This window comes from Rattus rattus, chromosome 1 (genome assembly GCF_011064425.1).
Source record: "Rattus rattus isolate New Zealand chromosome 1, Rrattus_CSIRO_v1, whole genome shotgun sequence".
Lineage (NCBI taxonomy): Eukaryota > Metazoa > Chordata > Mammalia > Rodentia > Muridae > Rattus > Rattus rattus.
The window spans coordinates 166,054,792-166,076,345 of record NC_046154.1 but is presented as its reverse complement, the minus strand read 5'-3'; the positions used below and the strand labels follow the sequence as shown (position 1 = coordinate 166,076,345).

The following is a 21,554-nucleotide window of genomic DNA, read 5'->3' as shown; positions in this document are numbered from 1 at the left end:
TTGGCCATGTCTCTTAGCATTAAGGTTCATATTTCCCAAACTTTACTTTTATTGACTTTTGAACAAACTCTCTCTCTTTTCAGCAAACCATCATGGCGATGCTACAACCAAAATATGGCAGGTTCAAATCTTTGCTAGAGGTACGCACTTTCAAACATTCCAGAAGAATGTGGTGAAGGCCTTCGTAAAAATCAGCAGAGGGGCCAACTTTAAATATTTTCTGACAGCTTACTTACTTCAAATATTGTTTTCCATGAAGAAGAGGATAACATTTATTTTCTCAAATGCAGAAAACCAATGTTGGACAAATCCTAGATGAAGGTGGACCATACACCATTTTTGTTCCAAGTAATGAAGCATTGAGCAACATGAAGGCTGACATCCTGGACTACCTCCTTTCTCCAGAGGTAGAGTATCCCACTTACCAATGGACTGCCTCGTCATCACTGTCTCAGCTCCTGTCCATTCTGACACTTCTTTGTACTAAAATAAGTAAACAGGCAGATGATAGATGTCGAGAGAGAGAGACAGAGAGAGACAGAGACAGAGAGAGACAGAGACAGAGAGAGACAGAGAGAGAGAGATTTTAGTTCCTTATAACTGTAAAGTCACCCAGAGAATTATACCTTCAGGAGGCCACTTAGGGCCAGGCCTAGACTAAATTTTCAAAGAACCAAGTGTCATGGTGAGATGCTCTACCTTCTCTCTCTCTCTCTCTCTCTCTCTCTCTCTCTCTCTCTCTCTCTCTCTCTCTCTCTCTTTATTTCTCTTTTCTCTTCAATGACCTTGTTCTTATCTACCTTAGTTCTTCAGTGCTTTCATAGCTCCTCCTGGAGACTGGTTCGAGGGCTCCTTTTATCAAGATCAAGGTTAAAATGATCGAAATCCTCTTAGATATTTCTTCTCTCCAACCTAAAAGTCAAGATATGAAGAGAAACCGAGCTAGCTCTGGAAATGGTTTTTTCACTACAATAACAAACAGTGGGGGACAGTCTGATGGCTACAGAGTTGTTCTGTGACTTTCCAGAAGCTCTACTGCCCCCTCAGCAGGGGGACGAGGCTACTGATGACACAGAATGTGGGAGGTGGAGCCTGCCCAGTTCTCTAAAGGCAGTGATTCCAAGGCTTCAGTGCGGCCAGGAATCACCTGTGGAGTTTGGCAAGCAAGCAAATTCCAGAGCCTAATCCCAAGCAAGTGACCAGTGTCACTAACATGAGATTAATCAACAGGCTACAGATACACACCCACTCTACAGACAGTCCCAGTCACACAGCCATGGTGACGCTGACACATGTTGCCTTTGTAGCTTGTAGATTCATGGATATAGTCCTTGCTAGAATACCAACAAGGACATCTTACATTCTGAAAATGCTAATGGGCAAAACACACAGAGAGAGACGGACGGACAGATGGACGGACACGGACACACACACACACACACACACACACACACACACACACACTGATCTTGCACAGAACCCAAGTTCACGTTCCAGTACCCACATGGAGACTAACAGTAACTCCAGTTCCCAGGAATCTGATGCCCCTCTTCTGGTCTCTGAGAGTACTACACACATGCAGGAAAAAAAAAAAAAAAAAAAAAAAAAAAAAACTTGTACACATAAAATACAAATACAAAAGTCTTTTCTAAAATAAAAATTGGTATGTTTCGTGTTGCCAACCAATTTTCAGCATATGAGATTTTCGAAGGGTTTCCAGTGGAAAAAACAGATCTCCTGGGATCTTCAGGAGGATGCTTCTTAAAATTACAGCTCACACTTGAACTTCCTCAAAACTTGCTGTTGTCAAAAAGCAGTTTTACTTCTCTTTAGAACTCATACTCAATTTAAGGTGATCCCCTAGGAAATTATTACAATCCTAAGATTATATGCCAACCCTAATACTGTTTTTACCTTTAAAACTATTATAATAAAAAGGTTTTCAGCCACTTAATGGGTTGCATGAAAGCTAACATCAGTGAAATTATAATTGAGAAAATTAAGCTCTCTGCTTTCTGCCTTTGTCCAGAAAGTTCTTTCACCCTGAGGTAGGCAGGTTGCTTCCGGCTCTCAATCGAGTGTGTGGGTCCCATTCATCCAGACTCTGCAGTCAGACCTCTCATTGCTCCCATGAGACACTGTCCCTGGACCGTCGTTTTCTTTTTCTCCCAAGAACAAATCTTTCTGTCGACAAAGAATGTAAAACCTGGGTTCTTTGTTCTGAAACGAAAACTGGTTTGCTGGTGCCATTTCTAGAGAAGAATAGAATAATTGCTCCCACCTCTTCCTCACAGCTAACGTTTTCCAGGGCTAAAATATCTCAGACGATAGGGTGTTCCTCTCTCTCCAAGAGTCTACTGTCCCCAGGGAGGAGCCTTGAGGGAAGACAGAAAGTACCCATGGACAAACTGCTTTCCTTAGATGCCCCATGTCAAGTGCTGAGTGTGGGTTTCTTAACGGAGTCCTTTTCTCTCTTAACCCAAGTTTCAGTAAAGAAACCATCCCATGACTGACTATTGATGACAAGCCTCGTGTACCGCCCCATCACCGAACTAGACAAGAGTAAAGGTGATGGGTTCTAAAGGGGTGCCTCGTAAACGCTAAGATTCCTTTTGAAGAAAACCGAAACAAAAGGAACCGAACTCACAAAGTTCAAGGTCATATTATTAACACGTGGGTGGAGAACACCCTCTCCGGCAACAAAAGATTTAAAAAAATTTTTTTACATAAAACAGTAGGGGAGGCCTTTGTTTCTTTACCCATTCCGGTGATAAAATGCTCTCACAGAAGCAGCTAAAGGGAGAAAGAGCGAATCGTAATTCATAGTTCATCGTGGCTGAGGAGTTGCGGCACGAGAAGTCTGAAGAAGCTGGAAATGTAACACCCGTAGTCAGAGGAGGGGAGCAATAGGAGAATGTATGCTGTGCCTGTCTCCCTTTCTCCATGCCATTCAATCAGGGACCCCACAACCAGGAAGTGCTCCTAGAACCCCATGGCCAGGGAGTGTGCTCCCAGGACCCCACAACTGCGAAGTACTCCCACCCACAGTTAAGATGGGGCTTCCCACATTAATCAATCAACAAGACAATCGCCGACAGGCATGCCCTGAGATCCCTCTCCCCAGTGATTCTAGATTCAGTTAAGTGGAGAATCAACGCTACTCACAAGGAATTAGGGAGAGAAAGGACAAGAGAGTTCTGAAAGCTCTTGGCCACCTCACATAGAAACATATTCTGTCGACATGCTGAGTGGTGCCAACAACCCTAGCCAGGTAGGACTACAGCACTCGGTGACCAGAGATCAACTCCTGTGTTCCTTTCATTTGTTTCTTCCTCATGACATGGACCCAGCACTAACTCGACTTCAGAAGTGAGTTCTCCCATTGAGAGAACCTTTCGGGTAGAAGCAAAGCAATAGAAGAGTTCATACTAATCCTACTATTTTTCAGGAAAACAGAGCCTCAGCAGGTAAGTGACTCATTCAAGGTCTTGCGGAAGTTAAACCGATATTGCTACCCACTCTTCTGCACTCGAGCTAAGGGCTCTGCCTAGCACACTTGCTTGTTCTTTAATTTGCTGGCACAAATGCCTGGGAAGTAACTAATGTGCTCCCCATTCTGTCCTATCTGGGCACAGAATGATCACAGCCCAACATTGACACGCATGTTCCCGTCATTCAGGAACTGACTGTCTAGTCTGGTTGGAGACTTCTCAGCAATGTCCTCTAGATACATCCTCTATGCTACCAAGAATTGAGGCCCTGAAGCAGAACTGCTCCCTCTTCCAAGTCCCAATTTCTGGGAACCTTGGAGAAGCTGAGACCCCTGGGCTGACATGTTCAAGGTCACGTCATGTGGTGACCCTCCCACCAAGGGCCATAAAGAGCATCGTTTCCAGAGTTGGTAACTGGTGGCAAGCTCAACACTCTTACTGAAGCACAGCCCTGCACATCACACTCCAGCTTGTAGCTATGGCAACTTTATCACCCTTCATCATCCGCACCAGGGATGCTTTTGAGGATGAATAGAGCAGCCAGACAACAGGTGTAAGCTAGAACTGGACCAGACAAACGGAGATATATGGTCATTGCTTACAGGTAACTCGTTAGCATCATGATCAAGGTCAAATGCCAAGAGGAGTCTGAGTGAGGCATGCAAAGATTTTATTCAGCCTGAGCCTTGACCTCCTGGAGGTCATTATGCCCTTTGTCTACGATCCTTCGTCTGTCCAAGCTGTGCTACAAACCTTCTTACGACTTCTTACAACTAGCTGAGTCTTTGTCTTGGAAGCCGCTGCGACCACCTTCTGCCCTGGGCCATGTGGACTTGTACTTCTCCTTTCTGCCTGTGGCTCTCCCTGAGAGTTCCTGGAACCTAGTCAAGGTCGTGGCAGGGTTGTGCTGTCATGGTTTGGTTTGGTGATAGTTTTCCACCACTTCAGTTGATTTGAAGTGAGAAGAAACTCTGCAAACGTTCTCTGAAGAAGAGCGACTTCTTTTGAGGGACTGGGTCACCAGGGTCCTGATAGATGAGCAGTCCTAAGATATGAGTATATGGACAAACAAACATTGATGTATGGAGCTGACGAGAGTCATAAATAGAAGAAGATTATGGGCGTTCCGGGATGTAACCTGAGATTTGCACAGGGATGGTTGAGCAGAGTAGCTGAGAGGATGTGTTCATATACTGAGGAAACCAGGTGACGTGGGTGATTATGATGCTCACTGTTACCACATGTGGAAAGGGCTAATGGTGGTCTATACTCACAGAGACTGGGGTTTATGCCAAATGCACATGCCGTGTTTTCAGAACAGCCAAGAGGTTTGATGGATGTCAGCTATTCATGCATGGAATTTTTCTTATCTTCAATTTCCCTGTAAAGAGATTGGGTCATTACAAGTAATATCCAAAATCATTCATGTGAAAGGTTCTCAAAAAAGGGGGCAGGCCGAGTTTTCTTCCTTGGTTGACATAGTACACCGGTTCTTTTGCAGGGCTCTCGGAAACTTCTGGAACTCGTCAGATACCACATTGTTGCGTTTACTCAGGTTGGCTCTATTCTTCTTCGTCCTACTCTATCCTGGCTTTTAAAATACCAGGTCCTAGTCTTGGATCCCAATATATTGGGGCTGGAGAATTATGTGTGGCACTTATTAGCTCTGGACAGATCTTCGGTCTGTAATTGTTATCTTCGAGATTGTTTCCAGAGAACCCCTTAAAACCACAGACGCTCATGGCATCAAAGCTCCCGTCATTTCATCAGTAGTTAAGGTCATTTTTGCAGCACAGACTGAGAAATGGGGACTTTGTGCATTGCTGCAGGTGACTCCTTGATCTCTTCCCATTGCAGGTGGAAGTAGCCACTCTGGTCTCGATGCCTCACATCAGGAGCATGGCCAACCAGATCATCAAGTTTAACATAACCAGCAAAGTAAGTGAGAAGCCTAGGGCTGGTGCTGACTCCTGTGTGTTCGCTCTGATAATGCGTCTGCACTAACTCACAGATCTGAAACCTTTTCTTGTTAGGTAACATCTGTGGGAATGGTCCTGTGTATGCTGGTACACGTGTGTACACATGGAGACCAGAGGACCAACTCAGGTGTCATTCCATAGGCCTCCTCCCTTTTGAGACAAGGTCTCTTGTTGACCTGCCATTTCCTAAATGGGTTAGGCTGGCTGGCCAGTGAACCCTAGAAATCCATATATCTTCACCTCTCCAGTATCAGAATTACAAGTGCATGCTACTGTGCCTGACTTTTTATAGACAGATACTAGGGATTTTGTACTACATGAAATCCAAGCACTTTACCAACTGAGCCATCGCCCCTGGTTCACGGTCCTGATGTCTTCACAACTGTTCCACTCTTTGCTCAGTTCTTTTAGCAAATACCACCTACATGAGTAACAGTCTGGGTTAAAGCATGAAGGATAAAAGAAGGACTCACATCCTAGCAGAGAAAATAGAATGTAATAATCCATTAAAGGATCAAGTGAATTGCTGTTGCAATGGGTGTTGGTCAAAGAGGTTGTGAAAGCGAGTAGAGGAGGAGTCTGAGAAAGGCAGTAGGTCAAGACTTGAGGGATGAGTAGAATCAGATTGTCCAGTTGAATAAGAGAGGGTTTGGGGTGGAAGAAGAGTATGTGAGAAGCCATGGGGTATGTGGTTGACTTAAGAAACTCAAAGAAACTCACTGACTGGGGTGGATAAGTCTAGGAGCAGAGAGAATTGTCTCCTGTTGATTCATCTGTCTACTATTGATGATGATGATGATCATGATCATGATGACAATGATGAAAGCGTTCTATTGATGATGATGATGATGATAACCACAACAAGGACAATGATGATGACCTCATCCATTCAGCAGACATCTGCTGAGTACCAATATGTATCAGGCACTGCCCTATGCCTGGAAGAACATAAGAGCAAACGGATGAAAATCTCTGGTTGCATGGAACTTGCATTCTAATTAGTAGGAAGCAGTCAATACAGAGGCTAAGGGAGAAGGTTACCCTAGGGAAAAATGAGGGGAAAAGGCAAAGCAGGGAGAATAGGAGAGTGGGCCTTCACATCCACTTATTATTGTCCTAGTTAGCATTGAAAATAATGGGTTATTACAACATTTTCATGTCTATACATGTCTTCCTGTGTACGTCACTCTACCTTGTGCACATCTCCCTCTGCTTCCTGCTACAATGTCCCCCATAGTCCCTTCCTCCCCTCTCTGTCTTCAAGCCATATGTGAACATATATGTATGTGTGTACTCAACCTAGATTCTGTATGTGAAAGAAAGCCATCCATATTTTGTCCTGCTCTGTATCTCCCTTACCCATCTCAGTCCCCTTCCCCGATCCTTGGAATTCTTCCTCCAACTCTTAGCCAAGCTTCCACTTTCAGGGGGCTGGCACTTTAGATAAAGTTCCACAAAGAAGAAAACATCTGAACGAAGACTTGAAGGAAATAGAGGTCTCAGTAGTGTGACTGTCTGGGGACAGAAGTTTCTAGAGAGAGAAACAGCCAAAAACAAACGTTCACAGTAAGGAATATGCAGAGCTGTTTGAGGAATAAGAAGACAGTGTGGTCAGAGCAGTGGCAGCAGCAGGAAGAGAGGTGGGAAGCAGTCACACAACCAAGGGATGGAGAGGTAGGGAAGGTTCCATCTGCCCTACGAAGTCAGAGCGAGGGTATGGCTCTAACCCCAACTGGAGGATTGTGAGAGAATTATCCGATAAGACACACCATTTGGGAGACAAGTTAAGAGACTTGATTTATGAACCAGTAAAAATGGCAGTAGAGGCTAGGAGGTAGCTCAGATGGTAAAGTGCTTGTCGCTCAACAGTGAGGGCCTGACTTCTATCCCAGAACCCACATCAAAAACCACAAGTGTGGTGTCATCCCAGTACTGGAGAGACAGAGAGATAGATGGATTCCTGGGGCTCATTAGTCAATCTGTCCTTGCTACTTGATGTATGCTGGGCTAGTGGGAGAGTTTATCTAGATAGATGGATAGATAGTAGATAATAGATAGATGGATAGATAGATAGATAGATGATAGAATACCTAAGTTGGCCTATGCGTACATGCAAAGAAAATAATTAGACACAGACATGGTAAGAAGTAGTTGAATTATAAATACAATTTTTAATATAAGCCCAACAAAATTCATTCTCTCTCTCTCTCTCTCTCTCTCTCTCTCTCTCTCTCTCTCTCTCTGTGTGTGTGTGTGTGTGTGTGTGTGTGTGTGTGTGTGTGTGTATGGTTGAGACAGGGTCTCACTATGTAGCCCTGGCTGTCCTAGAACTCATTATGTAGGTCAGGCTAGCTTTAAACTCACAGAGATCTACCTGTCTCTGCCTCCTGAGTGCTGGGATTAAATGCATGCACCACCATGCCCAGCCTTGCTAATGCATTCAACGGGTGATAAGGACTGAGAAAGCCAAGCGTGACTCAAGCTTTTGGCTTGAGCAGCAAGGATGACGCCACCATTGATCTGCCAGAGGAGCAGGTTTGGGGAAAGTAGAAGTCAAAAATCTCAGTGACTTGATTCATACTTTGCTCCCTCAGCTAGCTGTTTACCGATGTGTCCACAGGGCCTAAAACAGAGTTCATTTGAGGTCAGTAAATGTGTTGACTAGCTGGATCCTCCTTTGGGAACTAGCAGGTAAAATAAGCAAGTGCTGTTCGGAGTGGAAGTGGACAGCATGTCTCTTGCCCAGGAAGGGATTCACTTCACAGACACAATCATTTCCTGACAGAAAACTGCCCAATAGCCACCTTCCCTCTAAGGAGAGATCAAGTTACGTTGAGCGGTTTAGAGATACTCAAACCGTGGGCGTCCACCAGGGGATGGCCCTGGGCTCTGCCATCAGAATGGACGATAAACAACACCAATGTTTCTTCTTTCAGGGGCAGATTCTGGCAAACAACGTGGCCATGGATGAAACCGAAGTCGCTGCCAAAAATGGCCGAATTTACACACTGACGGGAGTCCTCATTCCTCCCTCCATCCTCCCGATTCTTCCTCACCGATGCAATGAAACAAAGATCGAGTTGAAACTGGTAAAGGAACTTAGAAAATCTGGGAAGTTGGAGAGGGTGGGGCTGGTGAGTAGCCCTCGGCAGCATCCTGTTCTCAGTTCTGAGAACGTTCAAACCACCACGTGTGGGCACCTGTCCATGAGGAGGCATGTGGTCCTGTCAGCCGTGAACCAAGGCTCTGGTGGGATTTCTACTGGAGATGGCCTGCAGGTGAGCAGGGCTCTTGGTGTGGTCATAACGAATGACCATAGATGTCAGTCATTTATCCTACCACATAAGATATCTAAAATCAGAGTGTCAACAAGGCTACCCTGACCTTGGAGGCCCTAAAATCCCAGAGGCTGATGGTGGTGGTAGTGGTGGTGGTGGTGGTGATGGTGATGATGATGATGATGATGATGATGATGATGATGATGATGGCTCTCCATGTGCTCCAAGATGGCTTCACATTTGTGAACTTCAGAGATCCTCCTGCCTCTAACTCCTAAGTAGCTTGAGATATAAACACAGACCAGTTCACTAATCCCCCATCATCCCACAATTCCTTGGCACCCTGCTCAGAATTCATCTCATAGCCCCACACCTGCACCTCTGCACTTCCCCTCTCATAGCTTTGATCCCTGTGTGGCTTCTCCCATATCTGTAAGGATAACAGCCACTGGATGTGGGAATGCCCTAAGGTTCGGGGGACATGACTCGGGGACAGTTGCTATTCAGCCTCCTGAGTCACGGAGGCCGAATCTGAGCAGGGTTTTCTCCTTGGGGTTCAGGATTAGTTTCTTCCCTTTTTCTTCCACTGCCCAGTCACCCGGAGACAGCTGTTCAAAGCTCTCCAACAGGGACCAAAGATAAAACTTTCCTCTGCAGGTGGATGCTCTGGGGAGTGGCTGATTGTCTTTCTTGAATTCTTTTCCAATACCTGACTTTCCATCACCTTCTGGGCTGGAAAGTGACCCTTTCTAACTCCGTATCGACCGTTTTGGCTCAGCAAGTTTTAATCAAAGCACCCTTAATTCCAACACTTCGCCACTTGCAATCTCTAACCTACTACAGACCAACAAACCCCAAATCACAGCAGTAAGAGATCTGACTCCTTCTTTGCGAGATAGTTCAATCATAACGATTGATCTCATGGTATCTTTGGAACACAAGCTCTGAACAAGGGGGAGAAAACACCTAATTTTACTTTTTGATCTTTCTCTGCCTCTTCTTCTTCCTTTTCCTTCTCTTCTTTTTGAAACAGGGTCTCAATATGTAGCCCAGTCTGGCCTTGAACTCGCAACCTTCCTGGATCAGCTGCCAAGTGTGGGATTCCAGTCATGTGCCAGGAGGCCACCTTCCTGTTCTTTCCTGTCGGAGTCTGGGAATAGCTAAGCACCAGCTTAGAATGGTGACTGGCTTTCGACTCCCAGGGCTCTTCCTTGATACAATGTTTGTTTTAAGCTATAACGTCTGAAAGTCAGATGCCTGCTGGAGAACTTTATAGCTCTCCAATCAGCCCTTCTTAAGAGAGGTTGGAACATTTGCTGTCCTAGCCAGCCCCTGGCAGCAATGTGTTTGGTTCCTACTTTGGAAATAATCCCCATTGAGGGGAGCATCGCCTGGCTTAAACCAGAGAGGGCAGTTGAACCTGTTAGGAAAATCTGGCTCTGCAAACATGAGGAAGAGCATGGTCCAGTCATTTAATGTGCTCTTCAGCGCCTCCTACTGCCGGCAGCGCTGTGGGTTCAGAGAGAGGAGTTTGCAGAGGGACAGGGCAGTCCCGCTGGTGGCCATGCTCTGCCTCTGGCTGTTTCAAAGCTTGTTCTTCATCATTCTAAGGGACAAACTCCAGGGATGGGTTTGTGTTGCAACCCAAAGACTTGTGGTTCCGTAGAGAGAATTCCCAGCAGCTAAGATTGAATCTTTCCTCTTCTCTTTAACATTCACTCTTTCCTCCAGGCTAAAAGTCAGCTCTGCCTGCCCTTCCTAGTTCAGGCTGGTTTTGACTAGATCTCTTTCCTCCTTCCTCCCTCCTCCCTCCTCCCTCCTCCCTCTTCCCTCACCCTCTTCCCTCCCCCCTTCTTCTCTCTCTCTCTCTCTCTCTCTCTCTCTCTCTCTCTCTCTCTCATTTTGGTTTGGGTTTTTGGGAGTTTTTTCTTATTGTTTTTGTTTTGTTTTGTTTTGTTTTGTTTTTTCAAGACATGGTTTCACCACATAACCCTGGTATAGACCAGTTTGCTCTCAAACTCACAGAGGTCCACCTGCCTCTGCTTCCTTAGAACTGGGATTAAAGGTGCGTGCCACCACCACCCGGCTGATTTGCTATCCTAAAAGTCCAAATAAATTCTCTAGGAAGTATGTTTTTAGGTCTGGAAAGATTAAAAAATAGTAGGAGTGTCCTAAAATCTCCTTTCTGGACACATTCAGAGCATGGCTGCCTTAGGACGTGTTCTGTTTGGACTTTAGAGGCTTAATAAATAGCACTTTACAAGCAGGTCAGGGGACAAGGGCAGAGCCAGGTGGATCTCTGAGTGTGAGGCCAGCCTGAACCACAGCGTGTGTTCCAAGATGGCCATGGGTATACAAGAAACCCTGTTAATTAGCAGTAGCAGTAGCAATTTGCTAATTCAAGTCCCTGCAGGGAACAAAATGTATCCCAGATAGTTCAAAGGGACACAAACATGTGGCTCTGAGTGGCCAGGGAGGAACAGCCACAGCAAGCATCCTGGCTAGAGCCAAAGGGCTGAGAATGAGGAACGGGATTCCCGTGAGAGGAGGAGGAGCAGAAGAAGAGGGTTTGTGGAACTGTAGGGGCAGTGGACCAGCCAGTGTGGAAGCAGGGAGGAAGTCCTTGATTTGCTCTCCTCCTACAACAAGGGCCCTCCTGGTGCCTCCAGTTAACCAAAAGTAGCTGGAAGCTGGTCACAGAGCTAGACAGAGGTCAGAGAACTGATCTGGACAGATGTGAGGACAGGCATCTTGTCTCTCCGTTCCCAAATTAAGAACCAGTACAGGCAAAGGGGAAAATGGAGGGTCTGTTGTTCCCCTTTATTACTATTCAGCTAATGGGGACTGGTCGTCTGAGTCACCTTAGCTCTGTGCTGTGCTGACCCTGTATCCCTGGAGAGGAATGACTGCAGGGGCCCCCAGGGGCGGGTGCTTCTCATGCAGAGAGACCAGGATGCTGCAGTCTGTAGGCTGTGACATGGATGGAGGGAGGGGGGAAGGGGGAGAGGGGAGAAGCAGGTGGTGCAGTCATATTCAACTTTCCCACCACTCATCTGGCATTAGCTTCACTCCTGCTTTCTGGGAAAGAACGGGAAGAGCAGTGGAAGAGTCTAGAGGAGCTCCCTTCTCCAGGAGGGGCGCCAACACCCCCCACACCCCCACCTCCACCCCACCCCACCCCCCCCCCCCGCCGAGGGCCGTCTCCCCTACCTGACCCCATCCCCATCCCTCCCTCAGGGCCGTCTCCCTGAAACCGGTCTCTGTGAATGCAGGGGATGCCTCTGCTGACCGCTGTCTTTCCTTCAGGGCACTTGCGTGAGCTGTTCCATGAAACACTGGAGCAAATGCCCTGCTGACTCGAAGCCCACGGTGAGTGTGATAAGGCTGTTTTACGTGCGCCCTGAACTAGCCCACTGTGTCCTCTCTCTTTTTCTCTGCCTGCTTCCTTCTTTAAACCTGGGCTAATGTATGGCCCCTGCCCTACCCCTGGCCACAGCAGGAGTGGGAGGAGGAGATCCCACCAATCATGTTTGACCCCTAGCTGACCCTGGCTTAGTCTCTTAACGACTTTATCCTAATTTTCTTTCTCTGCGAATAACAAAGGTGTTAGTGTAATAAAATCTCCTAACAGCCCAGAACAAACAGCCTCCCAGCTCTTCCTGTCTTCTTCTCCCTCCCACATAAAGCCCAGCATTGGTATTTGCTCTTACCAGGCATAACTCTAGAGGGATACGCAGGAGAAGGAAAGGTTACACGCTATCAGTTAGACAAGAAGAATAATTCCCAGGTTAGGCACAGTATCCTGATTGTATATGATAGCACCTAATGTCCTGTGTACAAAAAAATTTAAAAAAAAAATTGGACTTTGAATGTTCTCCCCACAAAGATATAAGTAGATGAGGCAATAAGGAGGGCGCTGTGGTGAGATTTCAGTGTGTGAACAGAATCGTTTCTCTGCCACTTCTGATGGGCTAGCCTCCTACTTCCAAATGTACTGTGTTTGTTTACGGATGTAGGTGGATGAGTAGTGCAAAGGCTCAGTTTAATAAACACAACCTCTCAAACCTGAAAAAAAATGTTCTCCCCACAAAGAGGTAAGCAGATGAGGCAATAATAACGTTGATTAGCCTGAATTAGTCATTTTGCTTTCGCTTTTAAGTGTGTAGTATTACACTGTATCCCATAAACATGTTTATTTATCACTGTCTGAAAAGAATCAAAATAGGGGCAGGAGAAATGGCTGGGTAATCAAAAGCACTTACCGCCATTGCAGAGGACCTGAGTTCAGTCCCAGCACCCGTGTCAAGTGGCTCGCAAGCACCTGTGACACCAGCTTTGCAGATCCAACACCCTTCTCCGGGCTCCATAGGTATCCGCATACAGACACAGATACACACAAATAAAAAAATAAATTAAAAGAATAAAAATAGATGTCAGGAAATAGCTCCGAAACTATCTGAAATGTTTTATGTTTAATTGAATTCTTCACACGCGTGTTGATTGAAGTTTGATCATCTCTCAGACGCCTTGCTTGACTGTGGGCCAAATAAATAAGATATCATATTGGTTTGGGTTTTGCCTTGGGAAGTTCAGACTACATATAAATGTATGCATATATAAATGATGTTATAAAAGTATACAGCGATCTATAATTACACACCAAGTACTCTGTTGGCAAAAAGCAGATGATGACAGAAATTTCTGCCTTTTAAGAAAGGCTTTCCCAAACAAAAAGTTCTTTCAATATTAGACTAGATCATTATGGAAAGAGACAATGTCTTTAATACACCCCAATAGGAAATACTTCATGAAGCAGAACATTAAACTTAAGTGAGTATGAGTGTCCAAGTGTTTGTTGTGTTTAATGAAGCAATTTCCCATGAGTACCTTGGGAAACCAGGAACTAGGAAACAAGAGAAAGAGAAGAGTTGGTACCGCATTGCCAGCTGGATGGCAGACACTCTTCCAGCCACTCTGGGCAGCAACCGTGGGGTATTAGTTACTTCTCCGGTTGCTGTGATGAAACTCCCTGACAACAAGCACCCTAGGACAGGAAGGGCTCGTTTGAGCTCATGGTTCAAGGGGATACAGTTCACCGTCAAAAGCATAGCATAAGGCTTCATCTCACATTGTATCTGCAGTGGTGAAGCGGAGAAAAAAAATGAAGCTAGCTAGCTTTCTCCTTTTTGTAGTCTAGGACCTCCCTCATAGACTGGTGCTGCCCCGTTCAGAAAGGTGTCTTCCCTAAATGACTAGATTAGTCTAGATTAGTCTAGATCATCCCTCACAGGTATGTCCAGAGTCTTGTCACTCTAGTTCTAGCGCCTCTAGAGTTAACGATCGATATTGACCATCAAACCTTGGAAGGATATATGTCGTCAGCAACAAGGCAAGCACACATAGCTGACATGTAATAGAATCAGGATTTGTGTCTGTGAGTCTGACACCATTTAGTGAGCCTCAAGCTAAAGGGAAGAATGAGGGGAAGAAAGGGAAATGGGGACAAACCACAAAAGCTCCTGAGACCCCAGGATTCATAACTGGTTAATTACCTAAAACGTTCCCTCCTTTGTGACCCCAGAATGCCGTTCTATAGATAAGATTTTAGGATCCTGTGGCCTGCCATGGTCTCATCAGTCTCTCCCTATGCAGAGCCTAAAACAAGTAGTCAACAGAAAGATGTGTCTGATACAAGATCTGAACCGGGAACTAAATTCTTGGGATGAAACTTGATTTCAGTGTTATTGTTCCATTGCACGAGAGTCTCTGGACCAGATGTTAGCAGATCTGGGTAGGAACAGTGGCTTAGCCTATCTGATCCCCAATATCCTCATATACTAAAAAGGAAACATGTAAAAACATTTGCATGAATTGGCAGTGACCAACCATAAGCAGTGCGCCTAGACTGTTGCAAGTCCCCAATACATGGGCACTATATGAGCACCAGATTAAAGAAGAGAAGGATGCACTTAGTCAGTTCCTGGATCCAAGACTAAAGCCCTGTGCTGTTGCTATTTATTTTAGTTGGTGGATTTTTTTTCCCCACATAGAAGAGATAGATACTTACTGGCTCCAAAATGTCTGCATACCTTAAGGACACCTGTAGAACAGAAGAAGCCAGACTACAGGCAGGAGGAATCCGAATGCTCCCTGATCGATTAAAATGTCTGCCATAAGGAGAGGAGGTGCCGAGATCCTTGTGCCACAGGTTGTTCAAAGCTCGGCTTCTACTCTACTAACAAAGGAGGAGGTCCCAGGAAGATGGCTGTCTGATTTGGACTTGGGTGTGCTGGTGTGGCTCTTGCTCTGATGTCATGGAGTAGAGTGGCTGGCGCAGGGAGAGGCTTGTAAGGCACAGAGGATGCTTGGGTGCACACAACAATGCTTTTACCCACCGGCTTTCTTCCAGACAATCTTCTCGTCCTGTTTCTACGGCAGCAGAGTACGGAACCTGAAAAGTGGCTGTGCCCGATATTGTAATGTGACTGTGGAGGTGAGGAGGGTCCAGTCAGGGTCCCATCCAGGTCACCAAGACTCTCAAAGCTCTGAGCTATGGTCACAAGTGTCCTGAAGGAATTTAGACTGTTTTCCTAAGTGGAAATCGAAGGGTGGGCTGGGTACCCAAATCACACCTCCCTGAGTCCCCCTGCCTTTTCACAGAATCTATGACATCATGCGAGCCACCCTCCACTCAAGTGGCTCTAACCCACACTCTGGCCTCATCACCTGCTCACTGGATAATCTCCTCAGCACGCTCCTCCAGATGTGCAGGGGCTGACTCATCTTTCCGGTCTCCCTCTACCTCACACTTGTGTCACTACCCAGCAGGCCCTCAAACTGTCCCTGAACACCACCGCTCCGTTCAAATGGCCATCTTCCTAGCACTTACCAGTCCCAGGAGTGTTCTGAAATGCTCTTTTAATTCCCGTTTCTTTGTTTGCTTTTGGAATCAACCCCAGGGCCTTGCAAACTCTAAGCCAGACCTCTGCCACCGAGTGATTCTCCGGCCCCATTAGTTCTCTGTTTTCTACACTGACTCTTCCCAACGCTCTTATAACCTCCATAAGCAAAAGCCTCCTTCTCCTGTTCACATGAGAGATGTCTGATAGATTGGTGCTAACGCACTAGCGGGTTCATTAGAGGGATTAGCATTGTATCCCATTAGTGAGCATCAGGACCACCCCCCTGGAGAAATCAGTGCCCTCCTTGGGGTCCCCACGGGCAGCATGTGTGTTATTTACAGATACCCAGATGCTGCAAAGGTTTCTTCGGGCCCGACTGCACCCCATGTCCAGGAGGCTTCTTGACTCCGTGTTCCGGAAATGGGCAGGTGAGTCCAGTCCAGCCTGGTTCACACAGTTTCGTGTGTGCTGACCTTTCTTAAGTCACACAGTAATGCTGAAAAATCCTGAACCAAAAAGTGGCACAAGGCTGGCCAGCGTTCCCTGGAATCCAAATCATTGGATCCGTTACTGACACAGGAAGTATCTGCAGCAGAGGAGTCTGGGCCTAGGGAGGGAAATCTTGTCTCCCCTGTGGTTCACCGTGAGATCCCAGGCAACTCAAAACTCTCTGGACCTCACTCACCAAACCTGTGGATAAGACCCTAAGGTCGAAGGATTTTATGGTTCTTAAAAATAATAATAACAGGGCTGGAGGGATGGCTCAGTGGTTAGGAGCACTGACTGCTCTTCCAGAGGTCCTGAGTTCAAATCCCAGCAACCACATGGTGGCTCACAACCATCTGTAATGGGATCTGATGCCCTCTTCTGAAGACAGCTACAGTATATATATATAATATATATTATATAGACATATATACATGTATATATACTGATTATATATATACAATATACAATATATATACAATATACAATAAATAATTCTTTAAAATAATAATGATAAGAACAATAATAATAGTAATAATAACAGCATTGGCCAATGGTTGTTTCGTTTGTTTAAACCCAACCTCAGAACCTAGTGACATGTAAAAGCCAAAGCTTAACTCATCTGCTTGGAGGCCAAGACCAAGCAAAGGAAGGTAAACGTAGCTGTGCTTATGCAGGAAAACTATAGATTTGAGACTTTACTAGACCCACATCTAAAGTACCGCTCTTGCAAAGGGAAAAAACCCTGGGGGGGATTTGGGGAGGTGTTACACGGAAAGTAAAAAGTAAAAGGAGACCAGTAGACCCTGAGACGTGGTCATTAATGGAGAAGGTAGCCCACACCCAGCTCTGACGTGTAGCAGTCAGTACCAGCCTGGTCTTGCCAGGGCTATACAGATCGGAGAGCAAGCAAGTTTACAATGGAGAAAAACACTGCCGGGTAGACCACAGCTGGGCAAGCAAGAATGTAGAGAGACTAGGGCCAGGCCTCAGCTGAAGGCCCCGTCTGCCTGCTGCTATGCTCTAAACGTTGTGCCAAGGGTCTCGGTTCACATTTGTAACCCTCCTATTCTGAGGAGATATGAACAGATATATCCACCCCAGATAGAGTACTGGCAAAAAAAAAAAAAAAAAAAAAAAAAAATCCTCCAGTCTGTCTTGGTGAACCAGTGGAAGCCAGAGTGACTCTGAGCCGCTGCATCACTGAAAAGGTTCATCCCAGCATGAGACTCAAAAAAGTGGCTGCGGGGTTGGGGATTTAGCTCAGTGGTAGAGCGCTCGCCTAGCAAGCGCAAGGCCCTGAGTTTGGTCCCCAGCTCCAAAAAAACAAAAAAAAACAAAAAACGGCTGCATCCACCAAGGAGCCTCCTGCCCAACTATCACACAGACCCGCTGAAGAGTCTCCTGCCCCAGCGAGCATTCCCTGCTTATATAAACTCTGAGGCTCCCCGTAAGTCATGCCGTTCAGGCTTCTTGAGTCTTACGTTGTATGAGTTTCCTGAGCCTCTGAAATTAACCTTCGGAGCGCTGAACCTCACTCCACCGCACAGTGTTTCAGCTCAGAGGAAATAGCTACAACAATACGGCGTGCACCCTGTCCTTTAAGGTTCTAAATCCTAGATCAGGATCCCCAAGCCGGGTACTAGTTTTCCGTCCTACCTGATACCGAAATGACTCCGCCTCCCACAAGGAGTCCAAAGTCACTTCCAATGGCGTTCAAATTGAAGCCATGAATCAAAAGCAAGAACTCCGCTGCCTCGTGCGTCCTAACGGCCCACGGGGCTGCCTTTGCTCGCAGTGCATGGACGGACTTGCTGGCAACGGGACTTGCATTTGTGAGGATGGCTTCCAAGGTTCCATGTGTCAGTTCTGCTCCGACCCCAACAGATACGGACCCCGGTGTAACAGAAGTAAGTGGGGCTTCTGGGGCTCCCTTCCACGGGCTCCCTCTCACACCGAGTATGCTAATGATGTGGTCTGGAGTCTTATGGATTTTGCTTGTGTGGTGTGTCGTCATCACAGCGTGGCGATGGAGTGGTTTTAAGTTCTGCTTCTCAAACAATAGCATGTGCGAGACAGCTGGGCACAAGCTGCTGAGTTTCTGACTCTCTGGGACAAGTCTGAGAAATTGCATTTTTAACAGGTCCCTGGGGGTGCGCCGGCTGTGCATATCCAGGGACCACACTTTAGAAATCCCGTTCTATGTCCATGAGACACAGATAATCCCATCTCAAGAACTAGATCTGCTCCCTTTCAGATAATCTTTACCCATCAATTCTTCCATTTAAGAATTATGGCCTCAGCCAGGTGGTGGTGCACACCTTAATCCCAGGGGAGACAGAGGCAGGGGATCTCTGAGTTGGAGGCCAGCCTCGTCTACAGAGTCAGTTCCAGGACAGCCAGGGCTACAAAGAGAAATTCTGTCCCACCACTCTCCCCACCCCCCAAAATTAAGATTTTAAACGAGGGCACCTTCAAATTGCAAGATAAGGGTGAAAGTACTAGTAAACATTTTGTAAATTCATTCCAACTTATGTATGGAAAACTTTTCCTAGGACACACCTAGCACATAGTACATGCCAAAAATATGCTAGCTACTACTGTGACCTCTTACTGTTTTTGTTGTTACTCTAGGAGCAGTAACCATACCTCAATGGCATATTATCAAAAAGCCTAAAAGAACAGAGGAAAGGTCTGCGATAAGCATATACTAATGCAGCCCTATACTCTCAGGAAGTGAATTATTCTTTTAAATGACATCATATGTTGTCTTAGTTAGGGTTTTACCGCAGTGAACAGACACCATGACCAAGACAATTCTTATAAGAACAACATTTAACTGAGGGAGGCTTACAGGTTCAGAGGTTCAGTCCATTATCATGAAGGGGGGAGCATGGCAGCATCCAGGCAGGCATGGTGCAGGAGGACCTGAGAGTCTACCCCTCCATCTGAAGGCTGCTAGTGGAAGACTGGCTTCCAGGCACCTAGGCTGAGGGTTTTAAAGCCCATGCCTTGGCCCAAGCATATACAAAACCATCACATGTGTATATTTAACCATCTACATTTTTAGATGTCCGTTTCTAAGCTAAAATTGGAACTTACCAACATGAAATGAATAGGTAAGAGTTTCCAGGGGAGTTAGACAGAAAGTTAAAATCTCATTTCTACAGTTAGTGTCTCTGTGGTCTGAGGAAGGTGTTACAGTGTCTCCATCTAGAAAATGAAGACAGTGTTGCACAGTTGTCCTCAGCATCCCAGGGGGATTAGTTCCGCTGGGTCTGAGTTCTGTAGCTACTCAGTTCTTTACATAAAAAGGCATAGTGCTTGCCTGGATCCTGTGCACATCCTCACATATGAATCCCCTCTGGGTCCCTTCTCATAACAAATGCTATATAAATGCCACACAAATAATTCCCATGCTCTATTTTATTTATTTATTTTTTGGCAATAATGGCAAGGAAAAGGTATGTCTATACTTAGAACAGACACAGATTTTTTAAAATATTTTTGATCCAAGGTTGGCAAATCACAGGCACAAAACCTAAGAATATGTCACAGTTTGTTTATGATACCAAGCAGACTATAATTGGGAGACTTTAGCACAGAGATTATATTTGTTAAGTAATCAATAAACAAAGTCACACACATAAATGCTGTCCCCACCAGCCCCTCACATTTGTTAAAAACATGCCTCCCTCCCCCTCATGACGTATTTGCCTGGGAACCCAGTAACACAGCAGGAATCAGTGCTGTTCAGTCCTATCTGCTTGTTCTCTCTGCCAAGTAAGATTTCTGAGACAGGAATAGGAATTTATTACAAAGCCCAACAACCTTGGCAGGATATGGAGGCTCAGGTCAGGAGGGGGCTGCCAGCTTTGTTCTCCATCTTAGGTCTGTGGCCACTGGGGTCCTAGTCTTCACAAATGAAACACTAGCTTACTTAGCATGCTATAACAGTTCATTTTTGTTCTAAATCCAGATGTGATTTCCCAGACTCTTTCCTTTGAGTTTGTTTGCTCTTTGCTGGGTGCTTGTTCCGGTCTCCTTAGTCTTGGTTGGGGCAAGGCTCAGAGCCTTTCAGTTAGGGCTCTATTCAAACCCTAATCCTTGCAGCCTTCCTTTGAAGCCTCCCTGCCCCTCCCTCCTTCTTACTCCTACCCCCATGCACAGATGCCTGAGGGGTGTGTGTGTGTGTGTGTGTGTGTACAAATTCATATGGCTACATGTGCATGGGGATATATATGCACACTGTACGTACAAACACATGTGGAAGCCAAAGGTCACCTCATGGACCAATCATCTTGTTTTCTGAGATAGGGTCTCTCATCAGCCAGTGATTCCAAGGACCTACCAGCTCCTGCCTTCCTACTGTGTGTGGGTGGTTTTGGGGTGCTGTTGTTGTTGTTGTTGTTGTTGTTGTTGTTGTTGTTTTAATGGGTTCCTCATGCTTGTGCAGCAAGCATTTTTCTGATTGAACTAAGCCCCCCACTTTGAAATTTTCAAATACTAATATTCAGAAGCAAGGTAAAGTGGCTAAGGTTTAAAATGACAGGAGCTGTAGAAGAGCTCGTTAACACCAAGGCCCACCCTGCATGCAGTCACTGTAAATGCAGTCTTGGACAGCACAGGGTCAAGTCCCTGTGTGGAAACTCAGGCAAAGTGGGTGGTTTGCTTCAGCTCTCTGGGCCTCTGCCTGCTCATCTGGAAAGTAGAATGTACCGACCTCCTAGGACTGAGGATGGTTGATGAGGTGGGGAAAAGTCAGCCCAGGGCTTTGAATGAAGACAGGACCCAAACCTGACCACTAATTATCACTAGTTTGCTGTGGATGAAAGTGGAGAGTTAACACATGAGCCTATCTGGAGTTCTCCAAACAGAAGAAACCTTACCTATGTATTCTAGAATGTTTTCAGAAAGTGAGAAACGTCTCGGCTAGCATCTCCAACCATGAAGTAGTTGACAATTGGGCTCCTTGGCTTCTTTTGTCATATCACGAAAATTCATCTCCTCCCCTGCTTATACAATGAAAGCACACTGGGGATAAATATATCCTCCTCCAGAGGGTGGGGGGAGGGGGACAGTCAGCTCTCTAAGGCACACTGAGAAACTCTGGTGGCCCTGACTTCAACCCAGCTCTGATTGACAGCAGTGGTCTGGGGGGGGGCGGGGAGATGGCCTCTGTCCTCCATGGTACTGTGCTCCAAGTCCGGAACACCCTCTCCCCTTCTCTTCCAGCCTGCCTGTGTGTTCATGGGACATGTGACAATAGACTGGACAGCGATGGAGCCTGCCTGTCAGGGACATGCCGAGAAGGCACAGCAGGGCGGTTCTGTGACAAGCAGACATCAGCCTGTGGGCCCTATGTGCAATTTTGTCACATTCATGCCTCCTGTGAATACAGCAATAAGACAGCCAGGT

The 21,554-nt window shown here is 46.1% G+C and overlaps 1 protein-coding gene across 2 annotated transcripts in view; it reads left to right on the top strand.

Annotated features, from left to right (window-relative positions):
• Stab2 (stabilin 2) overlaps positions 1-21,554 on the top strand; it is a 179,249-nt gene that overhangs the window by 58,450 nt on the left and 99,245 nt on the right. For both annotated transcript variants that reach the window (XM_032910792.1, XM_032910783.1), the window contains exons 14-23: positions 84-140; positions 291-407; positions 4,993-5,046; positions 5,349-5,429; positions 8,407-8,559; positions 12,055-12,117; positions 15,158-15,241; positions 15,992-16,078; positions 17,935-18,046; positions 21,372-21,552. In XM_032910792.1, the coding sequence (XP_032766683.1) occupies positions 84-140; positions 291-407; positions 4,993-5,046; positions 5,349-5,429; positions 8,407-8,559; positions 12,055-12,117; positions 15,158-15,241; positions 15,992-16,078; positions 17,935-18,046; positions 21,372-21,552 (989 nt within the window). The remainder of the gene's footprint in view (positions 1-83; positions 141-290; positions 408-4,992; positions 5,047-5,348; positions 5,430-8,406; positions 8,560-12,054; positions 12,118-15,157; positions 15,242-15,991; positions 16,079-17,934; positions 18,047-21,371; positions 21,553-21,554) is intronic.